General features: G+C 37.6%; 1 protein-coding gene across 2 annotated transcripts in view; it reads right to left on the bottom strand.

Moving 5' to 3' along the window:
• Positions 1-25,757, bottom strand: part of LDAH (lipid droplet associated hydrolase) — a 95,992-nt gene that overhangs the window by 22,922 nt on the left and 47,313 nt on the right. The window contains exon 5 of one of the 2 annotated variants that reach the window (XM_029232062.1): positions 7,849-8,083. In XM_029232062.1, coding sequence (XP_029087895.1) covers positions 7,849-8,083 — 235 coding nt within the window. Of the gene's footprint in view, positions 1-7,848; positions 8,084-25,757 lie in introns of those variants that run through there. The other variant, XR_003794924.1, reaches the window with a different exon arrangement.

Here is a 25,757-nt window from a genome sequence, read left to right as displayed (position 1 = left end):
CAAAGAGTGGAAATCCAGAAAGAACCCACATCCTTGATGGCACTGTTGAGATACTATTTATCTCTGGACTCTCCCCTTTATATTTCTTGGTGCATGAGAAAAATATCAATAGATCCCTATCTGTTTAGGCCACTGTAATTTAGTTTTCTGTTATCTATAGCCAAATTCAGTCTTAGCTAATAAAAGCAAATAAAAATGGGGTCTCTCGATTTTCTGGGTGTTTTTGGTTAACAGGGGTTGATGTTGTTGTCAACTTCCTATCAGATTCTGGTACTTGAGTAGGGGAGGAGGGTGGCATCAATCTTTATCTATACATACTAGATCCTCCCTATAGGAGGGAAGAAGTAGGAGCTGACTGCAAAAAAGCCGTTCCAAGGATAGCCCCTCCTAGCACATCTTCTAACTGGTCCTGAGGCTGGCAAGATGTTACCAAATGTAGAGGAGTTAGGTGTGAGCCAAGCAGGGCTGCATGGTAGCAAAATTCTTGGGGCTGAGGACAGACTGTTAAACTGGATAGTCCTGGAGATGTGAGTATCCCACGCTCCAGCAGAGTTCTGTCCAGAGCTGCTCAGGCAAAGTTAAGGCTAGGCAATCAAGAAGCATAAACCAGGAGAGTTTGTCAGAAGTTAAGCAGGATTACACATGCTCAGAAACCCAGATGAAGTCTTACAAGGGCCAGTTCTTTGGTAGGTCTTTATTTTTTTCCCCCGATCATTTTCTACAGTTTCTATGTGTGCCAATTGTGGCTTTTAACAATGTGAAAACCAGATCTAAAAAAGTAATTCTCCCATTCTAAAATTTCTGTGTAATTTGGAGTAATGTTTACTATTCACATGTTTCTCCATAAGCCAAGACTTTCGTTATTATAACCATTGATTTAGTCTGCAAAGTCTTATCTATGTGATATTGAGTTTACCAAAGTGAAACACACAACTCAAGGTGTATGATTTTTTAAAAAATAATACAACTTTTAGAGTGGCAGATAATTTAAAGATATATATATATATATAAATTTCTATAGAAAAAAATAATAAAACCTTCACTGAGTCATTTACTTCTAAACCAGAGATGATATTCTAGTACTGTATCTAATCACCTTTTGCCCTAAATCCTGATACTGACCACACACACACAAAATCTTTTCCTTCATTGCTGAATTTTAGGCTAAACCTCCATGAATAACTAAAGCTGAAGTTGGCTTTTATAAATGGATTTTCCTAAGCTACACACATAAATGAGAGAATAGGTAACATGGCAGTCTGGTTTTGTCTTATTCAAAATATTATTCTGGGATTAAGTCAAAAATATGCTGAGAAGAAATTTGTGATTTTTTAGTGAAGCTTATGTGTCAGTTCATTGAATAGTTCTGTTCATTTCATATCACTGTATATGTTTTTAAAAGTTATTTCCATATTGATTAAGGAAAGGAAAGATTATGAAAGTGTCTTTTACAAGAATGTATGCAACAGAATTAACGTAATCTACCAGGAATGCCCTTTGTCTGCACTATGTTTTTCTAGTTAGGTAACTGAAAGGAATTAAAACATCAATTTGGCCTAACAAAAAGACCCTAGAATATTTTTTAACATTAATTATCTTGACCTGTGATACTGCTAAGCTAAAATATATTTGCTTTTAGCTTTGATCAGAAAATCCAATTCAGCTGTCTCCCTCAAAAATTTATTTCTCATGAAACAGAAGAACATCTATTCTAAAGAAAATATGTAGTAGCAAATATTCCAGATTTAAAATTAACAAAAAAACCATATATTTTCTTTAAAAATAACATTCAAAACAATCTAGTTATATCAATTGATCTAATGAACACTGTGGTAAAGTTTATAAAGTATCCTAATTGAATTAGGGCTACTCTATCCTGAATGCTGGATAGGAAAGGATGTTTTACTCAGTCTGCTGAAGAAGGCTAATACATAGCATCTCAGCCTATAAGAAGCACCATTTTTGCCAAAAGGACAACAGCATTTGAAATACTTGAATAATTTGGTTCCTTGAATTTTTCAGACCTTACTACAATAAAAAAATATGTGTATAAACTAAAGGATACAGAAAATCAGTTTCTATCCAGATAGGTCAGGATTTATTATCCACTACTTGGACTGGCAAACTTCCTCCATTTGTTTCCATAAGATTTCTACTGAAGCACAGACATTACATAATGTGAAAACACCCCAAGTCCTCCTAAAAGTCAAACTGGTACGCTAAAGGTCATTGTCTGGATGACAGTCAAGCCACAGAGAAGCAGGTCTGGAGGAGGAAGGTCCGGACGGCATAGATTTGACCACTGAAAATGATCTCAGACCTGGTATTCCTTTCCCCTAATGACCCCTCTCTTTGTGTAACATGAAAATCATGTCACCAACTCAAGTGACTGGTTTGAGTATCGATTACCCTTCACCATTCATGGGGTATAAGCTCGGGAGGAGTGCACTAATCATCCACAAGGGCCAGGGTCTTATCTGATGAGTATCAGTCCCTCTCCGCAGGGGCCTTCTTGCATTTGTCATAAGCAAGGGAACAGGAATCACTAGAGGCATGGCCAGGGCAAGCCTGGGTAAAGGCAGGTTCTGTGGTAGCTGTTGCAAGAGGAGGCAGGGGCGACACGGGACCCAAAGGGGAGAGGTATAAAGAGGCCGGCTAGGATGATTGCAATGCTTGCTTAAGGGTTAGCCTACGGTCACTACTAGGAGACTGAACTAAGTTCCCATGCAGAGAATAAACCAAGAACACAAAGCAGCAAGAAGACAGGTAATTCTTGCCTCCTTTCTATTTACCCAAGGTTACACAGACAGGGTGGGCAATGGGGAAACAAAAGAGACTACTGAAGTACTAGTTACTTGGATATCAGAAAGGCAGGTCCAGAAGGAAGAAAAGAGAAAATCAGAGAAGGAAAGGATGTCAGAAACATAAGGGCTGTGCTCCAAAAGTTTGTTTGCAAGTTGGTTGTTTGGAACAGAGATAAAGCAATGTGGCTGAGTGTTTTAGTCTGGTCTAAAAGTCTATTTTGCACACAGTATAACTCTACTATGAGAAAGAAATCCCAGGGTTCCCCAAGCAACAATGCAGCTGGAAGGCTCTGGTTGCCTTGAGTCAGGGAGGGGAATGTGTCCTATGTCCAAACTGTCTTGCTCCTTGATGCCTGCACTTGCAGCTCCAGGAAGACTCAGTAAGAGGTCAATCATTGCAGCTGAAAGGAAGATTCCTTTCTCTCAAGTGCAGCCTATGGAGCCTACTTCTTAAAGAGGGTGTTTACAATTCTGTTGTAGAAAAATTGAAAAAAAATCTTTATATAAGTACCCATTTTAATGAAAAAACATTAAACACGTCATATGTCATATGTGATGTGTTACATAGTCACTAAATATATATAGAAAAACAAATAAAACTTTCTTATATCCCATGTGCTGATTTGGGTTTAGAAAATATTTCCCTATCTAATGCCTATCAGAAACCCAGATGTTTTGGGTGGAGTGTTCTATAAATGTCTATTAAATCCTGTTGGTTGATACTGTTGCTAATTTATGTATATCCTTGCTAATTTTTTCTGTTATATTATTTGATTGTTGAGAGAGGGGTGTTTAAGCGTCCACCTATAATTGTGCATTTGTCCATTACTCCTTTCAGTTCTATCAGTTTTTGCTTCATATATTTTGCCGCTCACTTGTTTCATGCATACACATTTAGAATTGCTATGACTCCTTGGTAAATTGAACCTTTTATTGTTATTATTATGTATTGTCACTCTATGGTCCTGGTAATTTTCTTTGCTATGAAGTTCACTTTATCTGATATTAATATAGTCATTACTAGTTCCTTTTGATTAATGTTTGCATGATGTATCTTTTCCCATTCTTTTACTTTCAGTCTACCTATACGATTATATTTTAACCAAGTTTTCTAAAGACAGTATATACTTAGGTTCTGTTTTTTAATCCACCTTGTCAATCTTTATCTTTTAATTGGTATATTTTGACCATTTACATTTAATGTAATTATTGGTATGTTAGAGCCTGTATGCCATTTTATTATCTGTTTTCTGATGGTTGTCTGTTTTCTATTTCTCTGTGTTCTTTCTCTGGCCTTCCTATATTGTTTAATAAATGTTTTAGAATTCTATTTTGATTTACCTATAGTGTTTTGGAGTATGTCTATTTTTATAGATTTTAAAGTGGTCATTCTAGGTATTACATTAGATATGTAACTTAATACAGTTTACTGGTGTTGACATTTTACCAGTTCAAGTGAAGTACAGAAGTATATTACTTCCCTTTATGTTATTTTACCCTCCCCTATTTATAATATAATTGCCTTAAATACTTCTGTATACACTTAGATCATATCAGTGTTATAATTTTTGCTTCAACTGTTAAACGTAATTTAGAAATCTCAAGAGGAGAAGGAAAAATGTAATTACCCACATTTTTTCTTTCTGTTCTTTCCTTTCTAAATGTTTCAAGATTCCTTCTTTGATCATTTATTTTCAGTTTAGAGAACTTCCTATAGCTATTCTTTTAGGATAGGTCTGATAGTTACAAATTCCTTTAGTTTTTCTTCATTGGAGAGTGTCTTAATTTTCTCTTCCTTCCTGAAGCACATTTTTGCTGGATATAGAATTCTGTATTGATGGTTCTGTTCTATTTACACTTGAAATATATGCCATTTCTTTTGGCCTCTATAGATTCTGAAGAGAAAGTAGTTGTCACTCAAATAGATTTTCCTCTATAAATATGTATCATTTCTCTCTGGCTGCTTTCAAGATATTTTCCTTATTTTCGTTTTCGAATGTTTATGTGTCTTGGTGTGGATTTCTTTGGGTTTACTTATTTGGAGTTCATTTAGCTTCTTGAATTTTGTAGGTTTATGTCTTTTACCAAATTTGGGAAGTTCCTATTTTTATTGTTATATCTTTATGTTCCCTGGTTCTTTCCTCTGTCCCCTCCATTTTATTGTTGAGCTCAAACACTGAGTTTTTAATTTGGCTATTATATTTTTCAGTTCTAAAATTTCCATTCAGTTTTTCTTTAAATCTTGTCTTTCCTGAGACTTTCTATTTTTTCATTTTTTCCAACATGTTTATTAATTGCTCATTGAAGTATTTTATAATGACTGCTTTAAAATCTTTGTCAGAAAATTCTAATATCTCTGTCATTTGGTATTGGCATTCATTATCTTCTTCCATTCAAATTGAGATTTTCTGGGTTTTTTGTATGACAAGCGATTTTTAACTAAAACAAGGACAATGGGATTGTATTATGATACTCCTGATCTTATTTAAACTTTCTATTTTAGGTGGGGCTTTTTTGTTTTTTTTTCCCTGACACTTCTTCAGCAAGGGAAGTGGGGAAGGAGAAGTGCCACCTCACTACTGCCAGGTGAGGCAGAAATCCAGGTTCTCCATTTGGTTTCTATTGACAACCAAGGGGTGGAGGGGCTCCTCATTATTGCTGGGCATGGGTAGGAATTCTGACTCCCCACTAGGCTTCCATTATTACCATCCCAGCCAGGAGAGGCAGGATTGCCTTATTGCTTTTCCCATATGATCCCCACTGATCTCATAGGAGTGGTGGTGGTAGTGGCCTCATTACTGCTGGGCAGTGGTGAAAGTCCTGCTTCTCCAACCAGCCTCTTCTGGACACCACGCTAGTGAGGAAGGAGAGGTGTGCCTCATTACTGTTGGGTGTGGGGTAAAGTCCAGGCCTCCCACTTGGCCTTGGCTGATTTGGGTAGGGATAAGGCCACGGTTTTTACTATGGTGCATGGCTAGATTAGGGCAGTCATTATCCAAAAGTTTCTTTTAGAAAGGCTGTCATTTTCCTGGTCCTCTGGCTACAGAGTGCAGGTTTTTTTCAGGGCTTTTTAAAAATCCACACCCATTGGTATTTCTGGGTCACTGGCTCCAAGTCTAGGATACATGTGGTAAAAAGAAAACCCAGGGAACTTACCACTGTGTTGCTCTGTGGGTCCCAAGGTCCCTACATAGTCTGCTTTCTTCTCCACCTTTCAGCGTCTTATATTTGTTTTACATATAATATGCAGGATTTTTAGCACTTAGTAGGAGAAACAGGGAGATGAATACATCTATTTCATCTTCCTGGAAGCAGAAGTCCTTGGAGGAAAATGGATTCCTTAACTAGAGAATGCTTTTTTAAAATCCTTTCTAAGGGTAAAAAGAAAAAGATTAAAGAAGGGAAAAAAAAAACCTTGTAAACTGTAATGACTTACTGAAGTATACGTGGAGTAGTTTTATATATGTTTGCCAGAATTTCAAGTGATTTCCATTTGATCTCAATTTCCAAATGTGTCCAGTCTAACTCTTGATTTGATCAATGACTGAGAACCAGAGAGGGGAAGGGACTAAATTGAGGCCACAGAGGGAGTCTGAGGCAAAACCAAAATGAGAGTTGAGGGTTTCTGCCTTGTTGTCAGTGCCATTTTCACTTACTAGGCCATTTCTTTCTCTTCTATGAGGGATAAATAAGGGGCTGGACCAGAAGGTCTTCAAGGGACATCTCCAACTTCAATGTTTCGTGATTTTTATGACTGTCCTGAGCCTTGCTTCCCTACTCCCTATCTCATCTTCTGCTGCTACTATGCTAAGCCTATAACAAAGAATGAGAGTTGGGGAGAGCATAAAAATCCACAAATACAGAAAAAATATTGAACTTTGTATTTGTGATGACTTCTTCTTGCTACATATTTAGAAAAACACCTCCCATACAATCTGTAGCTGTACAATTCTAAAGGCAGGGCTGTGACTTGTTTCTGGATTCACTATGCACATGATCTCATGGCACTCGATGTAGGTGAGCATGGTAAACTTTACTCAGGAGTCCTGCTTTTATGACTGAAAGGAGCAAAGAGACAATAATAGCAGCAGCTATGGTAAAAGGAAGTTTAACACAGTGGCATATTGCTGGAGTTTGAACACTACCCACTAGTTGTGTGACTTCGGGCAAATCACGTAACTTCTCTGAACCTCAGTATCTTTATCTGTAAAATGGGGACAATAATAATACCTAAACGTTATTAGTTCTTCTGAGGACTACAGGTTAAAGCTTAGAACAGCAGCTATTAGCTGCTGCTGCTGCAACTGTTGTTATATCATTCACTGGAGGCTTATTATAAATAAAATACTAGATAGACACTTTGCATATATTATCACATTTAATCCTATAATAATCTTTTGAGGTATGGGATATTATTATCCCATTTTATGGATTAAGAAAGTAGCATATTTTATTATTAAAATCATTTGTAAATATATAAATTAGTATTAACTAAACAGATAAATTACATTTAAAAACAGCCAAGAAGTAAAGTAGCAAAAACATTCCCTGGCACATTCAGAAACCATAATCAGTAACGCATCCAGTGTTACATTACCATGACTATTATTTATTATTAGTTTTATAACTCAAACTTCTCCAAAAACTTTTAAAGAGCAAAGTAAAATCATAGCCTGTTCACTCTATGGGAATATTAGGCCTGATTTCCTTGGACTGATTTTTGCAAAGTTCACACACTGAGCTTAACAGGGCACACCCTGGATTCCTGTAAGGACTCCATATATACTCGATACAGAAGAATTCTTTCTCATCATCCTGTAGCTAGAGTGGAGAATCAGAAGGATAAGGTTTAAAATTAAAGCTTGATGAGGCTTTTCTGTCATTTAGAATACCCCCCACTATTTTCTTTTTATTTCTAGTTTTAAACTTTTGGGAGAAACATACAACAGATAATTCCTTGCTTGATACTCATCCACTGTCTGAGATTATTCTCTTAACACTTTCTGATACAAGAATAAACATATACATTTTAAAATGTGCTTACTGAGGCAGAACGGTTCCAACATATTCAGAAACGAAAATTCACTCTGTAGGTTCATCCTTCGAAGGAGCATTCTGATCACCAAGGATTTGATTTTCTCAGGCCACGGTTTAAGTAGTAAGTAGCCAGGAACATAGAAAGCATATCGAAACCAGCACAAAAGTGGAGTGGCGAGCTTGCCTCTGGGTGACTCAGACATTCGCTCAATTGTTGGAAAGAGCAGAAAAGAGCGAATTACCTACAATAAAAAAAAAAACAACACACACTTTGATGAGAAGTTTTCTTAAGGAATAAGTCATTGCTTTATTGTTTCTTCTATATAGTATCTACAAAGGACTGGGTTTTATAATATGGCTAACAATCTATTCAGACTGAGAAGAAGTACCATCCACTGCCTTCTCAGCCCTCAACCAACCTGGATATAAGGATATATATAGGATATAAGGATGTCCCTTAAGTTGCTGGGGTTAATTTTCAGGGTGAGGAGGAAATCAGATTCCTAGATAAGTTATTGATTGTGACAGCAACTCACAATCCCTTTGAAGGATTGCTGAAAGTAGAAATGAATGTACCATTTCAGTAGTTATACCAACTTGACTGACTAATGATGCCAAAAGAGAATAAAGCTACATAAAAGACTCCATTTCTAGTCAGAATTTCTTTTATTGATTATATTTGGAGATAGTTCACTTTTGAAAAGCTCCTCTATTCCTTAATCTTACCAGCCAAAGATAATCTTTCATAGGACCAAATATACTTTTAGCAACTGATTCAACCTCAATAAAGTGTAGGCCAGGGACAAAGGAAGCTGGGAATTTCTACCTATGTGGGAAAATGTTTAAGGACAAAAATATCATTTCAACTCAATTCATCAGAATATCATGAAATATATTTTAATAATACACCAGACGAAAAGAGCATCGCTAAAACATTTAAAATTTACCATTATTTACCATATTAATATTAAAAAATTAATATATAAAAATAATTTATATGGGATCAGAAAAGTCAAAATAGTTAAGTATAATCCATATTAATAATAGGATAACATAAATGGAACATAAATGGAACAGCTCATCAATGTTAGCAGATTGTTGAACAGGAAATGAGAATGGACTTTAAAAAAAACCCTTTTTTTTTTACTTTAAAAAAACTTTAAAAAACTTTTTTTACTTTAAAAAAAACCTTTTAAATTGTTAAGTATAACATACAGAAAAGCATATGAAACATAAATGTTCAATTTAACAAATAATTTATAAAATGAACAGCTGTGTGGGTCAAGAAAGAAGACATTGCCAGCATGTCATCTTCCCATCACAACCCCTTCCTCTGCTCACATCTTAGGTAATCTCTATACTGATTTTCTTACTTTTCTTTATATCAATACTTATCATTCCTTAATACTATAATCACTTCCTTATTTTGCTTTATATTAATGCTTATCATGCTGCTATAGACTGAACTGTGTCACCCCCAAATTGATATGATGAAGCCCTAACTCCCAAGGTGACTGCATGTAGAGAGAGGTAATTCCGGTTATATAAGGTCATAAGAGTGGGGCCCTAATGGATAGGACTAGTATCCTTATAAGGACAGACACCTGAGAGCTTACTCTCATCCCAAGAACACACAGAGAAGAGGTCTGGCGAACACACAGACAGACGGTGGCCATCTACAAGCCAGGAAGAAGTTTCACTGGAAACTGACCATGCTGGCATGCTGATCTTGGACTTCCAATCTCCAGAACTGTGAGAAAATAAATGTCAGTTGTTTAAGCCACCCAGTCTATGGCATTTTGTTATGGCAGTTCGAGCAGACTAATACCTATCCCTTAATATCATAGTTAATTTTTGTCTGTTAATGAACTTTATATAAATGTAATCATGCAGTATGTTTTTGTATTTTACTTGCTTCACTCAACATTGTTTATAACATCCAACCATGCTGATACATGTAGCAATAGCTCACTATCTTTGCTATACAGTTTTCCACTGTAAGAACATAACACAATTTATTTTACTGACAGATATTTGTGTTGTTATTACAACTATGCTGTTATAATATTTTTACACACATCTCTTGTGCATGTGTGCATGTATTTCTGTTGACTATATCACCTCAAAGTAGAAATATGGGGTCATATGGTTGCACACGTGCAGCTTTAATAGGTAGTTCCAAAATTTTTTTGAATTTTTGAATTTTATTTTATCTGTTTTTTTATACATCAGGTTCTTATTAGTTATCCATTTTATACATATTAGTGTATATATGTCAATCCCAATTTCCTAATAGTTTTTCAAAGTACTTATACCAATTTACATACAGAAAAGCATATAAAACATACATGAGGGTTCATATTGTTACATTTCCTCACATTTGGTACTGGCAAACTTTGTAATTATAATTGACTAACCTGGTGTTTAGAGGTATTTCATTGTGGCTCTAATTTGTGTTTCTCTGATGACTGATAAGGCTTTTATATGCTTTTTGGACATTTTCTATATATCCTTTGCAAATGTCTTATTTAAGTCTCACATTTTTCTATTAGACTGTCTTATTTTTTATTGATTTGTAGAAGTTGCTTTTTATTTTAGATACCAGTCCTTTGTCATGTTGCAGTTCTTGGCTTGCCTGTTCAACCCTTCTTCTTTTTTTTTTTCTTAATGGAGATAAGTTCTTAAGTTTGATGCAGATGAATTTAACAGTCTTTTCTCTTACAGTTATTGTTCTTTGTGGTTTAAGAAATTCTAGAAGATATTTTTTCATGCTACCTCTTATCTGTTCTACAATGTGGATTTAAGCCTTGGGCTGTGTTTAACTTCAGCTGTGAGTCTGTTCCTTTGATTTCAGGCATCAGTGATTTGCCACTTCCCTTATATATTTACATTCTTCCTCCTGGATGAACTTGGTGCACTTTTCCTGGTAGGACCCGACAGTAAAGGTGGGGTTTTGTGGACTCAGTCTCTTTTTCACCTTCCACTGTTGACAGTCCTTTTTCATAGTAACCTATTTGATGGCACTGACCAAATGTTAAAGTTGATCAGGTAACACCTGTCATTGTGCCTTCATATCTGTCTCACTAATAGAGAACAGGGATTTGAGGGTGAAAACTGTGGAGGACTCTTCTTTCTAATCATGGTAACTTCTTGTTCTTCCTTGGTCCTATCTATCAGCTAAGTGCTTAGCCATTTCCTGCAGACCTTTCCTTTTCTCTCAACAATATCTGAGATATTTTAGTTGTTTATTTTTGGTCACAGTAATTTGATCTCTACTAGATCTCCTCCTCTGTCACGTAAGTAGGGTACTGTTCCCCGTGGCCTTGGTGTTCTCTGGGAGCAGGGAGGCACAGCCTTTTCAGATGATTTTAAAATGCTGGGTCGGTAACAACACACGGCAAAGTGCTCATAATGTGCTTTTTGAGTGAACGCTGAGTTTCACCCAGAAGGTGGGAGTTTCTGCCACCTTGGCATCTTCTCAAGCACAAAGCAGAGGAGATGCTGCATGGACTGTGCTTAATAAAGGCCTTTGGGGCCTTTATGGGGCATTCATGGGCACTTGTGATGCAGATCACTGTGGGCTCCAGAATGTCAGGGGTGATCCAGAATCTTCCAGTCAGAGCCAGCTGCCTGCATTACAATGGGTTTATACAAAAGTTATATATAAAGATTCACACAAAGGTTACAGGATCTCTGGGAAGTCTGACTGGACAAGAAAAGTCAGTTAAAGGAATCATTCTCCCTGGATGCCAATTTCAGTGTGAACTCTAACTCAATGCATTTGTCTTGGTTTTTTTTTACTTTTATTTTTATTTTATTTTTGGCTGCGTTGGGTCTTCGTTCCTGCGCACGGGCTTTCTCTAGTTGCGGTGAGAGGGGGTTACTCTTTGTTGTAGTGCGTGGGCTTCTCATCGTGGTGGCTTCTCTTGTTGCGAAGCACGGGCTCTAGGCACGTGGGCTTCACTAGTTGCAGCATGGGGGCTCAGTAGTCGTGGCAGGCAGGCCCTAGAGCACGCAGGCTTCAGTACTTGTGGCTCATGGGCTCTAGAGCGCAGGCTCAGTAGTTTTGATGCACGGGCTTAGTTGCTCCATGGCACATGGGATCTTCCCGGACCAGGGATCGAACCCACGTCCCCTGCATTGGCAGGTGGATTCTTAACCACTGCACCACGAGGGAAGTCCCTAACTCAATGTATTTGAACACAAACACAGGAGGAATGAAATCAGCTTCGGGATCCTGGGACTTTTGATACTTGGTCACCTTCTTCTTCCCCTTCCAGCATAACACAGGGACACAGCATTCCTGATTCATCAGTGATGCCTATGGTGTTGAGGACACAGGATAAGCAGAGTATGTAGCGTGAGCATCCTAACTGTAGTTACCCTCAGTCCTGGAAAGCATAAGTAAAGAAACTGATCGCTTCCTGATGTCTCCAGGGTTCTTGAACAGGTCTCTGTATTCTCATATTCCATATACAGTGGGTATGCTACTGCTTCACCTTTGCCTTTTCTGTCCAAAGATATTCTTCAGGACTGCACCCAATGGCTCAAAGTCAAATAGGGCTGCTGTCTCTCTTAGAGATATGGAATATATCCTTCAGACTGGCAAAAAGTAAGAAATCTAACAATACCAAGTACTAATGATGTGGATCAGCAAGAACTCTTAAACAATATGGCATTAATTATTAGCCTTTCTTCTTCTGTTTTCGAAAGTATGATCCCTTTGGTGGGTGTCTGGAGCTCACACAGAAAGTAAATTTTATCATATCATCTAATGTTAGCAGTTTAATCCAGGGATCTGGCATTTCACTTGGATACCAAACAGCACGCTTTAAGACTCTGAAGGGTAGAAACAATAAAAAATCTTTTAGCAACTGGAGTGGTACTACAATTAATCACTGACTTTTATACCTTCAAATTCAGATTTCTTCCCCTATCTCTTGACGTAATTCTAATATCATGAGTCCTTTAACTCCTGTAAGTGCTACCAATGTTCTATTGGACTTAAGTCTTGAGAGATTTCAAACAGGGGTGGATTTGTATAAAGCAATCTTTGGTATTGAGAGAGGCAGGGTTTCTCACTGCCCTGCTGAGGCCTCCCAGCTGAAGGGCTAAGAAGCAGCTCCCTTCCCCACCCCACAGGAAGAGCTCTCCCTCGATGCTGAAGAGCAGGTTTCTTGTTAGCAGCTGCAGTGGCAGCAAAGACAATGATGAAGAAACTGACTTCTCAGCCTCAGCTGGGCTCTCGTTTGTCACTCCCACCTGGAGCTATAGGAACACGATACGGTAAGAAAGCCAGGTTGGCCGCAGTTCACAGTCACTGCAGGCTCCTTGGCAGCCAATGTTCTTCAATAATATCTCTAAAAGCTCGACGGCTTAGTCTTTCACTTTTTGGTTCATAATCTACCTGAAACTGATTTTTATGTGTGGTGTGAAATATGGGTCTAATTTCATTTTTTTCCATATGGAAACTCAACTGTTCCAGCACTATTAACTGCAAAGACTGCCCTTCTGCTTTTCTGCAGTGACATTTCTGTTGTAAATCCTGTGTATATGTGAACAGGTCCTTTCCAGGGTTCTATAATCTGTCCTACTGGCCTTCTCTTCTAACTCTGTGCCACGAGCACACGTCTTATTTACTAAAGCTTTATATTTTGATATTTGGTAGAGTAACTTAAACCCTATTTTCTTGTTCTTCAAAAATGCCTTGAGTATTTTTGGCTCTCTGCATTGGATACGGATATGAGTTTTAAATGGATAAAACCCATATATGGATACTGAGTTTTATAAAATACCTTTTCTGTCCCTATTGAAATGATCGTATGATTTTTCTCCTTTCATTTATTAATGTGGTAAACTATCAATTGATTTTCTAATGTGAAACTAACTTTCTATTTTTGGGATAGACCCACCTGGGTCATGATACATCCTTCTCATGTTACTATATTACTATATTTGGTTTCCTAATACTTTGTGTAGGACTTTTGCATGTTGATAAGTAAGCCTGGCCTATAATTTGCTTTTCTTATATTATTTATTCCAGGTTTGCATATAAGGTTTTGTTAGTTTGAGAAAACAGAGTTGGAGACTATGGTTTCCTTTCCCATTATTCAGAGGATTTTGTAATATAATAGAATGATTTATTCTCTGAATATTTGATAGAACTCACCAGTGAAGCCTAAAGTTTGTTTGTTTTGTTTTGTTTTGTTTTGTTTTGATTTTGCCACACCACACAGCTTATGGGGTCTTAGTTCCCTGACCAGGGATTGAACCCAGGCCACAGCAGTGACAGCGCCGAGTCCTAACCACTGGACCACCAAGGGAAATCTCTAGAGTTTTATTTTTAGAAAGATTTGACTATTGATTGATTCAATTTCTTTAAAGGCTTAGGACCATTCAGGCTTTCTATTTCTCCCTGAGAATCTGTTTTGATGTTATCTTTTTCTAGGGATTTATCCATTTCATTTAAACTTCTAAATTTATTGACATGAAGTTATTTATAATATCCTGCTATTATACTTCAATCTCTGGACCACCAGTAGTGATACTACCTCTTTTATTCTGTTATTGACTATTAGTACCTGATAGAGTAAACCTTTTATAATTATGAAGGAACTCTCTTCATCTCTAGTAATGTTTTTCCCTTAGGGCTTATTTTGTTTAATGTTAACATAGCTATACCAGCTTTCTTTTGGTTAGAATTTGCAAGATATACCCTTCCCACCCTTCTACTGTCTACCTTTCTATAGCCTTATATTTAGAAGATAGTTGGATTATTATCTCTATCTAATCTGACAGTCTATGTCTTTTAACTAACATGACTAATACGTTTACTACATTTTCACTTAAAAAATACCAATATTTTGGAGTTAAATCTAAAATCTTATTTTGTGCTTTCTAGTTTTTGTATCTCCTTACCCCATTTTGTCTTCTTTCTTACCATGTTTTGCATGAGAAAGATATAAGTAATAAAAACATAAGTGACAGTAAATACTAAATAAAGAATTGAGTAAATGATATAACAATGAATAAAATGTGTATGTTAGTAAGTCACAATAAATGATTAATAATTTAAAAATAATTATATGACAATCTAAGGAATGAATAATTATAAAAATAAAATAATAATAAGTAATTAAGAGATGTATAATACTAGTAAATCTCAAGTCCTATGGTGGGGTAGGAAAGAAATAAGATAATGAAAAAAGACCAGGAATTGCTGGAAGTGGTGGTGTAGCTCTAAATAGGGTGTTTACAGAAGGCTTCAGTGAAAGGTGACATTTGTGCAAAGGCAGTTACAGAGCGGGCTGATGATATTTGGGAAAAGAGCTTTTCTGGGAGAGGGAGGAGCAAGTGCAAAGGCCATAAAACAGAACGTAATTTGGTGTTTGAGTAAAAAGCAAGAAGTACAGTTGGAGCCGAGTATGTGAGAGGACAGCAGCTCAGGCTGCAGCAGCTGTGATCACAGGGGCAGCAGACAATGGACTGTCCAATAGGCCTCTGGTTTTCACTCTGAGTAACTGAAAAGCCTTTGAAGGGTTTTGAAAACAGGGGTGATATGTCTGACTTCCATCTTAATAGGATCACTCTGGTTATTGTATTGTTAATACTGTCCTAGAAGTACTATATCAATGAAATTTGACAAGATTTAAAAAAAAGTAAGAGTTAGAAATATTGGGAAGGTAAAATTACCATTATTTTCAGCTTATGTTTTAAACATTAATAAAATCTCATGTATAAAAATAATAGCTAAATACCACTGTAAAAAGAAATGTACTACACTTATATAAAGAAAACTTTAAAATCCAAAGGGACATTTGTTCTTCCATTGCAAAAGAGATATAAAGTCTCCCACAAAGTTAATCAATTCAGTTCATTCAATACCAATTAAAATACTAAAAAATGATCTTTATTTTGAAATTTGACAAATTATATTAATGTTCATCTGGAAAATGAAAGGCACTAAACCTAGAAATTCTGAAAAAGAAGAGAAAGAGGGGAGATTAGCTCTATTAAACATTACACATATTATGAAGCTACAGTAGTTAAAACTGTATGATCAGAAAAGGATCACACAGCTCAACAGAACAAAAAAGAGTCTAGAAACAGACCTGAACATATATGAGAATTAAGTTTATGATAAAGGTATCAGTGGAGAAAAAAAAAAAAAAAAGAGTTGTTCAATAAATGCAGTTGGGAAAACTGGAAAACAGAATTATTTAGAAGAGCAAAAGACTGGAGATGAATGTCCATAATTAGGACTGGTTACATAAATTATGATATATCCATTTAATGGAATACTATGCTATAATGAACATTAGGCAGATTCGCATGTGCTGACAATGAGGGTGTCCAAATTCTGTTTCTTTTTGGAAACCAAATAGTTGGAATTATGAATAAAAGGGAATTAGCAAGCTTCAAAGAAGACATTCTAAGCCTTGGGGCTCATATGTTCTCTGAACTTTTTATTCTGAAAGGGCAAAGGTAATTTTGCTCATTTTCAGGTTCTTCAACTATATCCTATAAGTGATACCTGGAAAATTAGATGTCACTGAATAATGCAGTCTCCACCGACTAGAATTTAACTATTCAACTCTCAAACCTTCTGCATTTATAATGGCACCAGAGATGATAAGAGAAAATATTCATAACTAGGACTCTTAGGTGTTACAAATTCTTCAGGAAAGTAAAACTAAATTATGTTCTATTGTACTCTGCTTATAAAAGCAGGAGAATATGCTAAAACACATTACAAACACTAAAAAGGGGAAAGTTCGAAAGAAAAAGTTTTGTTTTTTGTCTTTTTTTTTCCTGGCCAATCCACAGTTAACCAGAACAATCAACTAATGAAAATAATCTGTTTTCCAAGAAGTCTGGTAATTGAGGTCGGTGTGGTAACTCATTGCTCATTTTAGTTTCAAGTTTATTCACTTCAAAATAACGGGCTTCCTTGTGTTTATTAAAATGTCCTAAAGGATTAAATGGTTAATACAGTTACTGTCATACTAAAAAATGTACCATACAGATTCCATACTAGTTATGTAACCCACAGTATCTAAGGAACTTCAGGCTGATCAAATCAGTTGGCAGAAAGAGGAAACAATCCATTACTTTGTATAAACGATCCATTTCTGTGACCTGTGTTAAACAAAACTGCATGCAAGGAAAAACTCTAAAAATACACGAGGAACTACAGGGTTACATTTGGTTGATCTATATCAATAATAAATTGAGAATTAAAGTGCACTCTGAAATCATGGGAACGTACTGAAACAATAAGGAAGTTCTAACGTGTACTCTGAAGGCATCATTGCCTCTCAATAATATAAGAAAACCAAAGGTTGTTTATCACAACTAATAGTTGATGAAACTGGTTTTCCTCTCTTGCCTTTGGAGAGCAACAGTTATTACCTGTTGGGTGAAACTTATACTTTTCCCAGATACCATAACAATAATTTCAGTGAAATTTATAGTCCAAATATGATAGGTTAAAGAACAGTAATAAAAATTTCTTTTATTCATATAGACACCTACTGGCAAAAAAATCACTGAGGTCAAGGAAGTATACCCAATTTTATAACACAGCTGTGCAGAAAAAGTTTCCAAGTCTGTGTACATGACAAAACGTTTTCTTACGTTACTGTCTCATTAAAGCAAGAACTTCTAGGCTGGCCAATTCATTCTACTCTAAGGAAACATTTTTATGTATTTCACATTCTCATTTGAAATCTGAGTCGCTTTTGATAATGAAGCACAACCATGTTTTCTTGACTAGTATGGGAAAGCAAATATACACAGTGGGACTTTTTATACAGGGTACGTTTGGGGAATTGGAGACAGTATTTTGATGTTTATTTTTCCTGAATTTATTATTATTATTAATCATTTTCCAGAAGGGAAGTTAGGAAACAATTTGAAGTATAGCCATAAAGAAGGAGTATGATGTTCAGGTGTGGTTTTTGTACAACCTGTTTCATTAAATAGGCACTTTATTTTTAAACAGAGTAAAATCTAAAAAATATCTTCAATACACTTATACTGTTCAGATAGCTTACTTTTCTGGGGTGCAGCAATTATGCCTATATGTTATGACTAAATGAAGCCATGATAAACAGTACTTCAACATCTTTGAAAGAATGGCATCACTGCTACTTTCCCTATTTGCTTATCAGCTGAGCCCACCTGCTGCAGTAATGGCAGGATACTTCCCTACTATAACAAGCTGAAAACAAGAAAACACAGCAAATAGTTTTTCCTTTCGTATGACTGCCAACATTGTTAAGACATGTCAGAGAACATGCAATATAAACCAGGCAGCCTTCAAAGATAAAGCTGTTGGTAGTCAAAACGCAGACCTAGGAATAATCCTAGTTTAGTTTATCTCTTCTCCCCAAAAGGCCATGTTTTCCTCTCTTTAGGATGAGACTATTCAGCTTATTTAATCATATGTATTCAGTTTATAAACTGCAAATTCCATTCTATTTTAATGATCAAGAGCTTGCTTTTTGAGATCTTCTATTCTGTCTTAACAATTTCATACATTAGTAAGACAGGAATATGCCCCACAGTAGGGAACTGCTTAGAATAACAGTAGTAATGATAGCTTACTATCTTCTAGGAACTAGGCTGATGTACTTTATATACATAATCTCACTTAATATGCATAACAACCTCATCAAGTAAATGTCTTCATTCTATAGATGAGAAAAGTGAGGTTTAGCTACTAAGTGATAAAGACGAAGTATGGACCCAAGGAGAGTAACTTCAGAGCCCATGCCATTAACCATTAATTACACTGTATACTTGCAGACAAAAGAATTTCTTAATAATTATTATTGTTTGGTGACATACTTGCAAACAAAAGAATTTCGTAATAGTTATTGCTTGGTGACATAATTCCCTGTGGTTTAAACAACTGCTACCATTATTGTTAGAGATAGGCCAATATTTCAATATTTACAAGTGTTTCAAATCATTCAGCTTCAGAAATAACGTTAAATCCTAAGAAGGAAGATCCTTCAAAATTGATACTGAAAAAAAATTATGCCACTTCAATATGTTTTGCTGAAGATAGATGGCATTCATGAAACTGACCACTTTTACCATTTCCCATTCATGTGAATTATACTCAGATCTTCTGGGGCTGAGATTTTTCTACACTTTAATTACCTGAATGTAAAAAAAAAAAGCCATTTCATACATGCCAGGGTTGTTAATTACAAGGAACGCTGCATATCTGCAGAGGTATCTACATATGATTATAGTTAAATATTTGAAACATAGCTTCAAAATCTTCCTATAACCCGTTCTTCTCAAGCTTCTGTCATTTTATACACTTCAGATTTATTTTATTTTGAAAGCAAAATGCTCTCCTCAGCTTAAAATCTCTTGTAATCTACTTCCTTTTGAGTCTTTCAGATTCAGAATCACTAAGAACTCCAACAGAAAATTAAGGAAGCTCAAGCTGCTCTGGAGTACAGCAATCTACTGCAGAGCAACTGTTATTCCGCATCGAACAGTGTTTTCCAGGCAGCCTCAGAATTCAGCGAATGGTGACAATAACAAACCCATCCTCACGTCTACAGCTCTGATATTCTCATGTAGCTACTATGGCCTTCAGCAACATCAGCTTTCTCTTGGTTAATAATGGCAAAGCTACACAGAATCTGAAAGGATAGCTTTGCTGATCAAAAAACTGTTATTTGGCAATTCCTTAGACTTGGAGGTGGAATATTTTGTTTGAGTCAGGAAGCAAGAAACATGAATTATTTGACAATGGGGTTGGGACTTTTCTAAGTTAGAAACTCCAGTTTTTAAAAGCTTAAGCCACTTGAGAGGGAAGAGCCGTTCATTGGGTTTACTGATTGTTTGTTAGTTTGTTCATTTGTTCATTCATTAAAGATATATTGGCACCTACGATACACCAGATGCTGTGGTGACTGCTGGAGACAAAATGGTGAAAGAGCCTCTGCTTTTAGAGAACTTAAAGTCGAATGGGAGAGGTATCTACAGTAACGCACGATAGGTACCATGCTAAGGGAAATAAAGAGTACCACAGAAACATATAAAATGGCCTCTTATTCATCGTGGCGTATGTCAGCTACAAATTGGCACTTGCCATCTACCTCTACACGGATTAAACCATGTGCTGCTGCAGCTGCTGGCCTTCAACGCCCCCTGAAAGGAGCTCAGGGTGGAGAGCAGGAATGAGGCGCTCTGTGCTCCGGGAAGAACTGGCAGGACAGGTCCGCAGACAGTCAGGTATTTTCAGGAGCTGATTTTATGAGCCCAATTCTTGTATCTCCTCAAATCTAGAAAAGCACTAAAATCCTTCATGGTGACGTCTGCTCCTTGTGACTAGCAGTAACCTTCACGAGACTAGCAGAAACCTTCTGCAAAAAATATGTGCCTGATTGCATGTACTCCCCCGTCACCAAAATCACATGTATACTGACCTTCCCCCCTACCTCTTTGGAGCAGTTCCTCAGAGCTATCTGAGATGCTGTTTCCCGGACTATAGTCCTCATTTTGCCCCCAATAAAACTTAACTCACAACTCTCATGTTCTGCAATTTTTTTAAGTTGGCACCTAGGAACCTTTGAAAAGGGCCATGGAAAGAGAAACTGTTTGACAAACATTCACTGAATATCTACATAAGCAAAGTGCTGATGACAGACCTCAGGGTTATCCAGGGAAATCAGTAAAAAAGATTCTTCCCTGTTTAACTTTGCTGAAAGACACTGTGAAATGTATATGCTTCAGTTCCACACACTAAAATACCACTTTCATACCTGTACGAAGACCAGGCAAAGTTATCCATCACAGGGCTTCAGACTAGGGAGAGTGAGACAATGAAAGGGCCCATGGCAGAGACACACACTGGGTGCAGGCCAAAGCACCAGACAATGAGGGATTTCTGCCACAGAAGCTGTCCCAGTAAACACTCCTAGCTTCTCAGAAGTCAAAAGGAAGGCACAAAGTACGGCAAAGTATGTCCCATTTTATCTGACAGCAGGCAAATCCAACACTTAGGGAAGCTAAGACCCATGAGATACAGATTAAAACTTGGGGAAAAAAGCAGTTAACTCACAACAAAAAGTTAGGCCCAAATAATTGAAGAAAGTCCATAAACCCTAATACCAGCTATGATAATGAAACAGGTAAGAATCTGTCCTCCTTTCAATTCAGGAAAAAATAAAGATGTATCAGAGATGTACATATCTTAACATATCTTTTCCCTCACAGGTCTCTGAAGGGGGTGCTTCCTCTCCCACTGTCACCCACACACACCAGCTCCCTGAGGGTAGCAACCCTCCTGGCGCTGCTATGATAACTCCTAGGCTTAGCCAAACACTGCACTCGCTCCTGAGTCTTACCTCTGCCTCACTGGGATTCTGAGGCCTCAGCTTCTACAGAGCTCAGAGAGTGGCCAAATGCCCCTGGGGAGGCCCTACCTTCCCTAACAGGATTGGCCTGCATTCCCGAGAGCCTTTAAACATCTCTGCCAACTGTTACGCTGCACTTGACATACAAATATGATAGTCACTAATTTATCAACTAAAAATGTCCCATGGTATCTGAAAATACTGTATGATGAAAATGGGAATCATATACTCTGTTACCAGTTCAAATTTTAGCCACCAACTAAAAACATTCATTCAGCTCAAAGGACCATGATATACTTAACTTACTCTCAAGTAGTTCAGAAAGAAATATTATATATATATACATTTATATATACACATATATATATACACACACACATATATATATTATTTATATGTATGTGTACACACACACACACACACGCACACTTACTCTCCCTAGCCCCCTTCATATATATGTATGAGAGAGACAGAGAGCAGCAGGGGGCAGAAGAGGGAGAGCAAATAACAGGTAAAATGAGGTAAAATATTAACAACAGTCAATTGGGATCAAGTGTATATGGTGTTCTATGTACTATTCTTATTCTTGCAACTCTTCTGTAAGTTTTAAATTATTTCCACATAAAGTATTAAAAAATAAAGTACAGTCCACCACTGCCCTCTATCCCCCAGCCATGGCACTTCTAATCCCCGCCTCTTGCTCCACTTTTTATCAAGGCAGTCTCACCTTTGAACGTATTAATTTTTATGTTTATTACCATCTCCCCTTAGCAGACTATGACCTCTGAAAGGTCAGGGCTTTTTTCCTGTTTTGATCATGGGTGCCTTCAAGTCCATACCAGGTGCTCAGTGACAGTGCAAGGACACAGCAAACTGAATAAATGAAAGTCAGGCTAAGGGGCAGGGTCTCCATGTTGACTGCTTCATCCAGTACCCCCAAGCAGCTCCTCCTCCGGAGCTGCACCTCGGGAATGGAGGTTTATTGTGTACAGAAGTTGAAGGCATAGGGAATGGCTGGGGAAAAGGGCCATCAATGGAAAGGAGGATTAAGTGAAAGCCCAACATGAATGCTGACACTCTCACAAGCAAACACCTGCCTCTTATGGTTCACTTAGATGATGCTGCTCTCAGGCAGAAGATCTGAAGATTTTAGGGGGAGAAACTGAATGGCTCTAGAGAAAAAACATACTAATAGTGACACTGGGAAACAACACGAAAAAAGAAAGTCAGGACCCCTGTCCCATGACCCTGCGGTGAAGCTGCCTAGCTGACAAGGCCCACTCCCCCACACAAACGTCCTAGGATTTCCAATGCTTCATTCCTAAATGTGAATAGATAAAAAGGAATGTTAGACATCTGAGAAACCTTCTATTCTAGATCAACATAAGCAAAACGTGAAAAAGAAAATTCAGAATGAATAGAGACAGCGCAAGAATACAGCAAAACGCCCAAAATTTGCTTTCCTCACAGAGAGAGAGGGAGAGAGAAATACCCATGAATAAAAAGGACTGTACAAAAAGGGAACAAGGAAAAAGAAATTATCTTAGAAACTGTTTGTATGAAGGCTTGAAATAAAAAGTTTAATTAGATGAATTCCAAGATAAGGCTGGGGAAAATATCCATTTCTCAGCGTATAGAACTTTAAAGGAGAAGATAAAGATGAACAACGGAAAATGAAATAAATCAAGAGAATCTTTTCTGGAGGTTTAACACATGAATAATCAGAAAACAAGTAGAAAAAAATACGAGAAAAGTTTTCAGTATGTAAGGATGCCAGTTTCCAGATTAAAAAGGATAAACAGTCCAAGGAGTATCACCACAAAATATAATGGAGATAAAGTGAAGATTCCAAAACTGTCCAGAGAAAAAACAGGGCACATAAAGAACAAAAAACTCGAAATGGAATACTTCTCAGGGAAAAGCCTGAAGAACTGGAAGCTAGGCAGCAGTGGTAAGGGTGGCCATGGGGAGTGGGCGTGGCAGGCTAGCCTACTGCAGAGCCATCTGCCTGCCAAGAACAATTAGAAAAGCTGGAAAAAGCATTTTTTTTTAAGTCTCTTTGGAAGCATCAAAGGCAGAGGAGATTTGAAGGGCCAAAATTCTAGAGAAAAAGGAAACTTTGAGAGGTGTGCTGAAAAGTTCTTCTCAGTTATTTACCAATTTGCAAGCAATGGCTATAAGGCCAAGAAGCTGAACAGTTTCTGAAAATCTTCTGTGGCTCAAGGGTCAAAACTAGGGCGTTTGGTGCCCATTAAAGAGAAGGCACCTGGGCTCTCCGTAGGAACTACTAAAGGGTTACCCCTTAGAAGCAGTGATGAACCAGGCCTCACAAAGATAGTTTTGATTCAGTCCAATTCCTTATCACATTAAAGTGATGGATCCTCACTATAACTGCTAGTCAAAAGCAAAGGTAAACCCTCTCTGGAGGAAGACAGAAGCCTCATATTGTCTTAATAATTTTTCATATATAATGTCAGGTATTCAATTTAAAAAGAACCTTACCAAGCAGTGATGGTTTATTTTCATTGTCAACTTGACTGGGCCATGGGATTAGCAGATACTTGGTCACAAGTTATTCTGGGTGTGTCTGAGAGGATGTTTTGGATGAGATTAACATTGAATCAGTAGACCTAGTAAAGAAGATTGTCCTGCCCAGTGTTAGTGCGCCTCATCCAATCAGTTGAAGGTCTGAATAAAACAGAAAGGTTGAGTAAGAGAGAATTCCTTCTGCTGACTGTCTTTGAGCTGGGACACTGTTTTTTTTACCCTGCCTTTGGACTCCAACGGAAATACTGACTCTTCCTGGGTCTCGAGTTGGCCTGCTTTTGGACTAGAACTTACACCATCGACTCTCCTGGGTCTCCAGTTTACTGACTACAGATCTTGCCTTTGTCAGCCTCCATAACTGTGTTACCAATTCCTTATAGTTAGTCACTTTCTATGTATACACACATCCTATTGGTTCTGTTTGTCTGGAGAACCCTGACTAATATACAAACATACTGAGGGACAAGGCAACATGACCAAAAAACAAAGAAGGGGAAAGCAGAAAAGAAATGTAACTACAAGAGGCTTAGACACTAGAATTATCAGTTATGATTTTCATTTATTTTTATTTCAAATATGTCACCTCTGAATTTTATTTTTTAAGAGTAAAATTGTACTTCAAAAAATTGTTGACAGTACAAAGGAGAATAAAGTCAGACATGAACTTCAAAATAACTGTGATTAATACGATCAAGAAATTAAATGACAAGGGCTTCCCTGGTGGCGCAGTGGTTAAGAGTCTGCCTGCAATGCAGAGGACACAGGTTCGAGCCCTGCTCCAGGAGGATCCCACATGTCGCGGAGCAGCTTAGCCTGTGGGCCACAGCTACTGAGCCTGAGCTCTAGAGCCCGCAAGCCAGAACTACTGATCCCGCGTGCCAGAACTACTGAAGCCCATGCGCCTAGAGCCCGTGCTCCGCAACAAGAGAAGCCACTGCAGTGAGAAGCCCACGCACCACAGCAGAGTAGCCCCCGCTCGCTGCAACTAGAGAAAGCCCATGCACAGCAACGAAGATGCAACGCAGCCAAAAATTAATTAATTAATTAAAAAAAAAGAAATTAAATGATGAGATGTAGAATTTTAGGAAATGGTTAACTATAATAATAATAAAATGGAAATTCTATAAGCAAAAAATAGAATGAGTGAAATTGAGAATTCAACAGATGGGTTTAAAAGGAGTTTATACATAGCTGAAGTGAGGGTTAGTGAACTGGAAAATAGGACAGAATAACCAGATTGAAGCAGGGAGAGAAAAAAGAGTTATTGTGTGAAAGTTACACCTTAATTTTAAAAAAGAAAAGCTCAGGGCTTCCCTGGTAGCGCAGTGGTTGAGAGTCCACCTGCCGATGGTGCAGGGGACACTGCAGTGATTGAGAGTTCGCCTGCCGATGCAGGGGATACGGGTTCGTGCCCCGGTCCGGGAGGATCCCACATGCCGTGGAGTGGCTGGGCCCGTGAGCCACGGCCGCTGAGCCTGCGCGTCCAGAGTCTGTGCTCCGCAACGGGAGAGGCCACAACAGTGAGAGGCCCGCGTACCACAAAAAAAAAAAAAAAAAAAGCTCAGAGATCTAATAGGGAGAATCAAATAAATATGCAATGCCTGTAATACAAGGTAGAATTTTGAGAAAAAGGGTTATAAAGGAAGGACAGTAAAAACTGGGAAGAATCAGGAAAGAGTTCACACAGAAGTTTGCACTGAGATGACTTGAAAAGGTGGATAGACGCCATCTGTTAGGTGGTGGTAGGAAAAACAGAAAGGAAGTGGACGACAAGAAATAATAATACTTAGGAGGAGTACTAGGTATGTACAGGGCAGGTGTAGGGACTACGACCAAAGGGGACAAGTTGAGGCCATCTCCCTCAGAGGACCTTGAGGAGAGCTCCCCTGGCACCCAGATAATCAGAATCGTCCCTAAGATTTTATGAAATCACTTCTGAATCACTATCAATCAACATTTGTGTAATATTACTTAAGTCCTAGAA

The sequence above is a fragment of the Monodon monoceros genome, unplaced genomic scaffold (assembly GCF_005190385.1).
Source record: "Monodon monoceros isolate NGI ecotype Baffin Bay Population unplaced genomic scaffold, NGI_Narwhal_1 Super_Scaffold_19, whole genome shotgun sequence".
NCBI classification, from domain to species: Eukaryota; Metazoa; Chordata; class Mammalia; order Artiodactyla; family Monodontidae; genus Monodon; species Monodon monoceros.
This window is presented reverse-complemented; position numbering and strand designations above follow the sequence as displayed.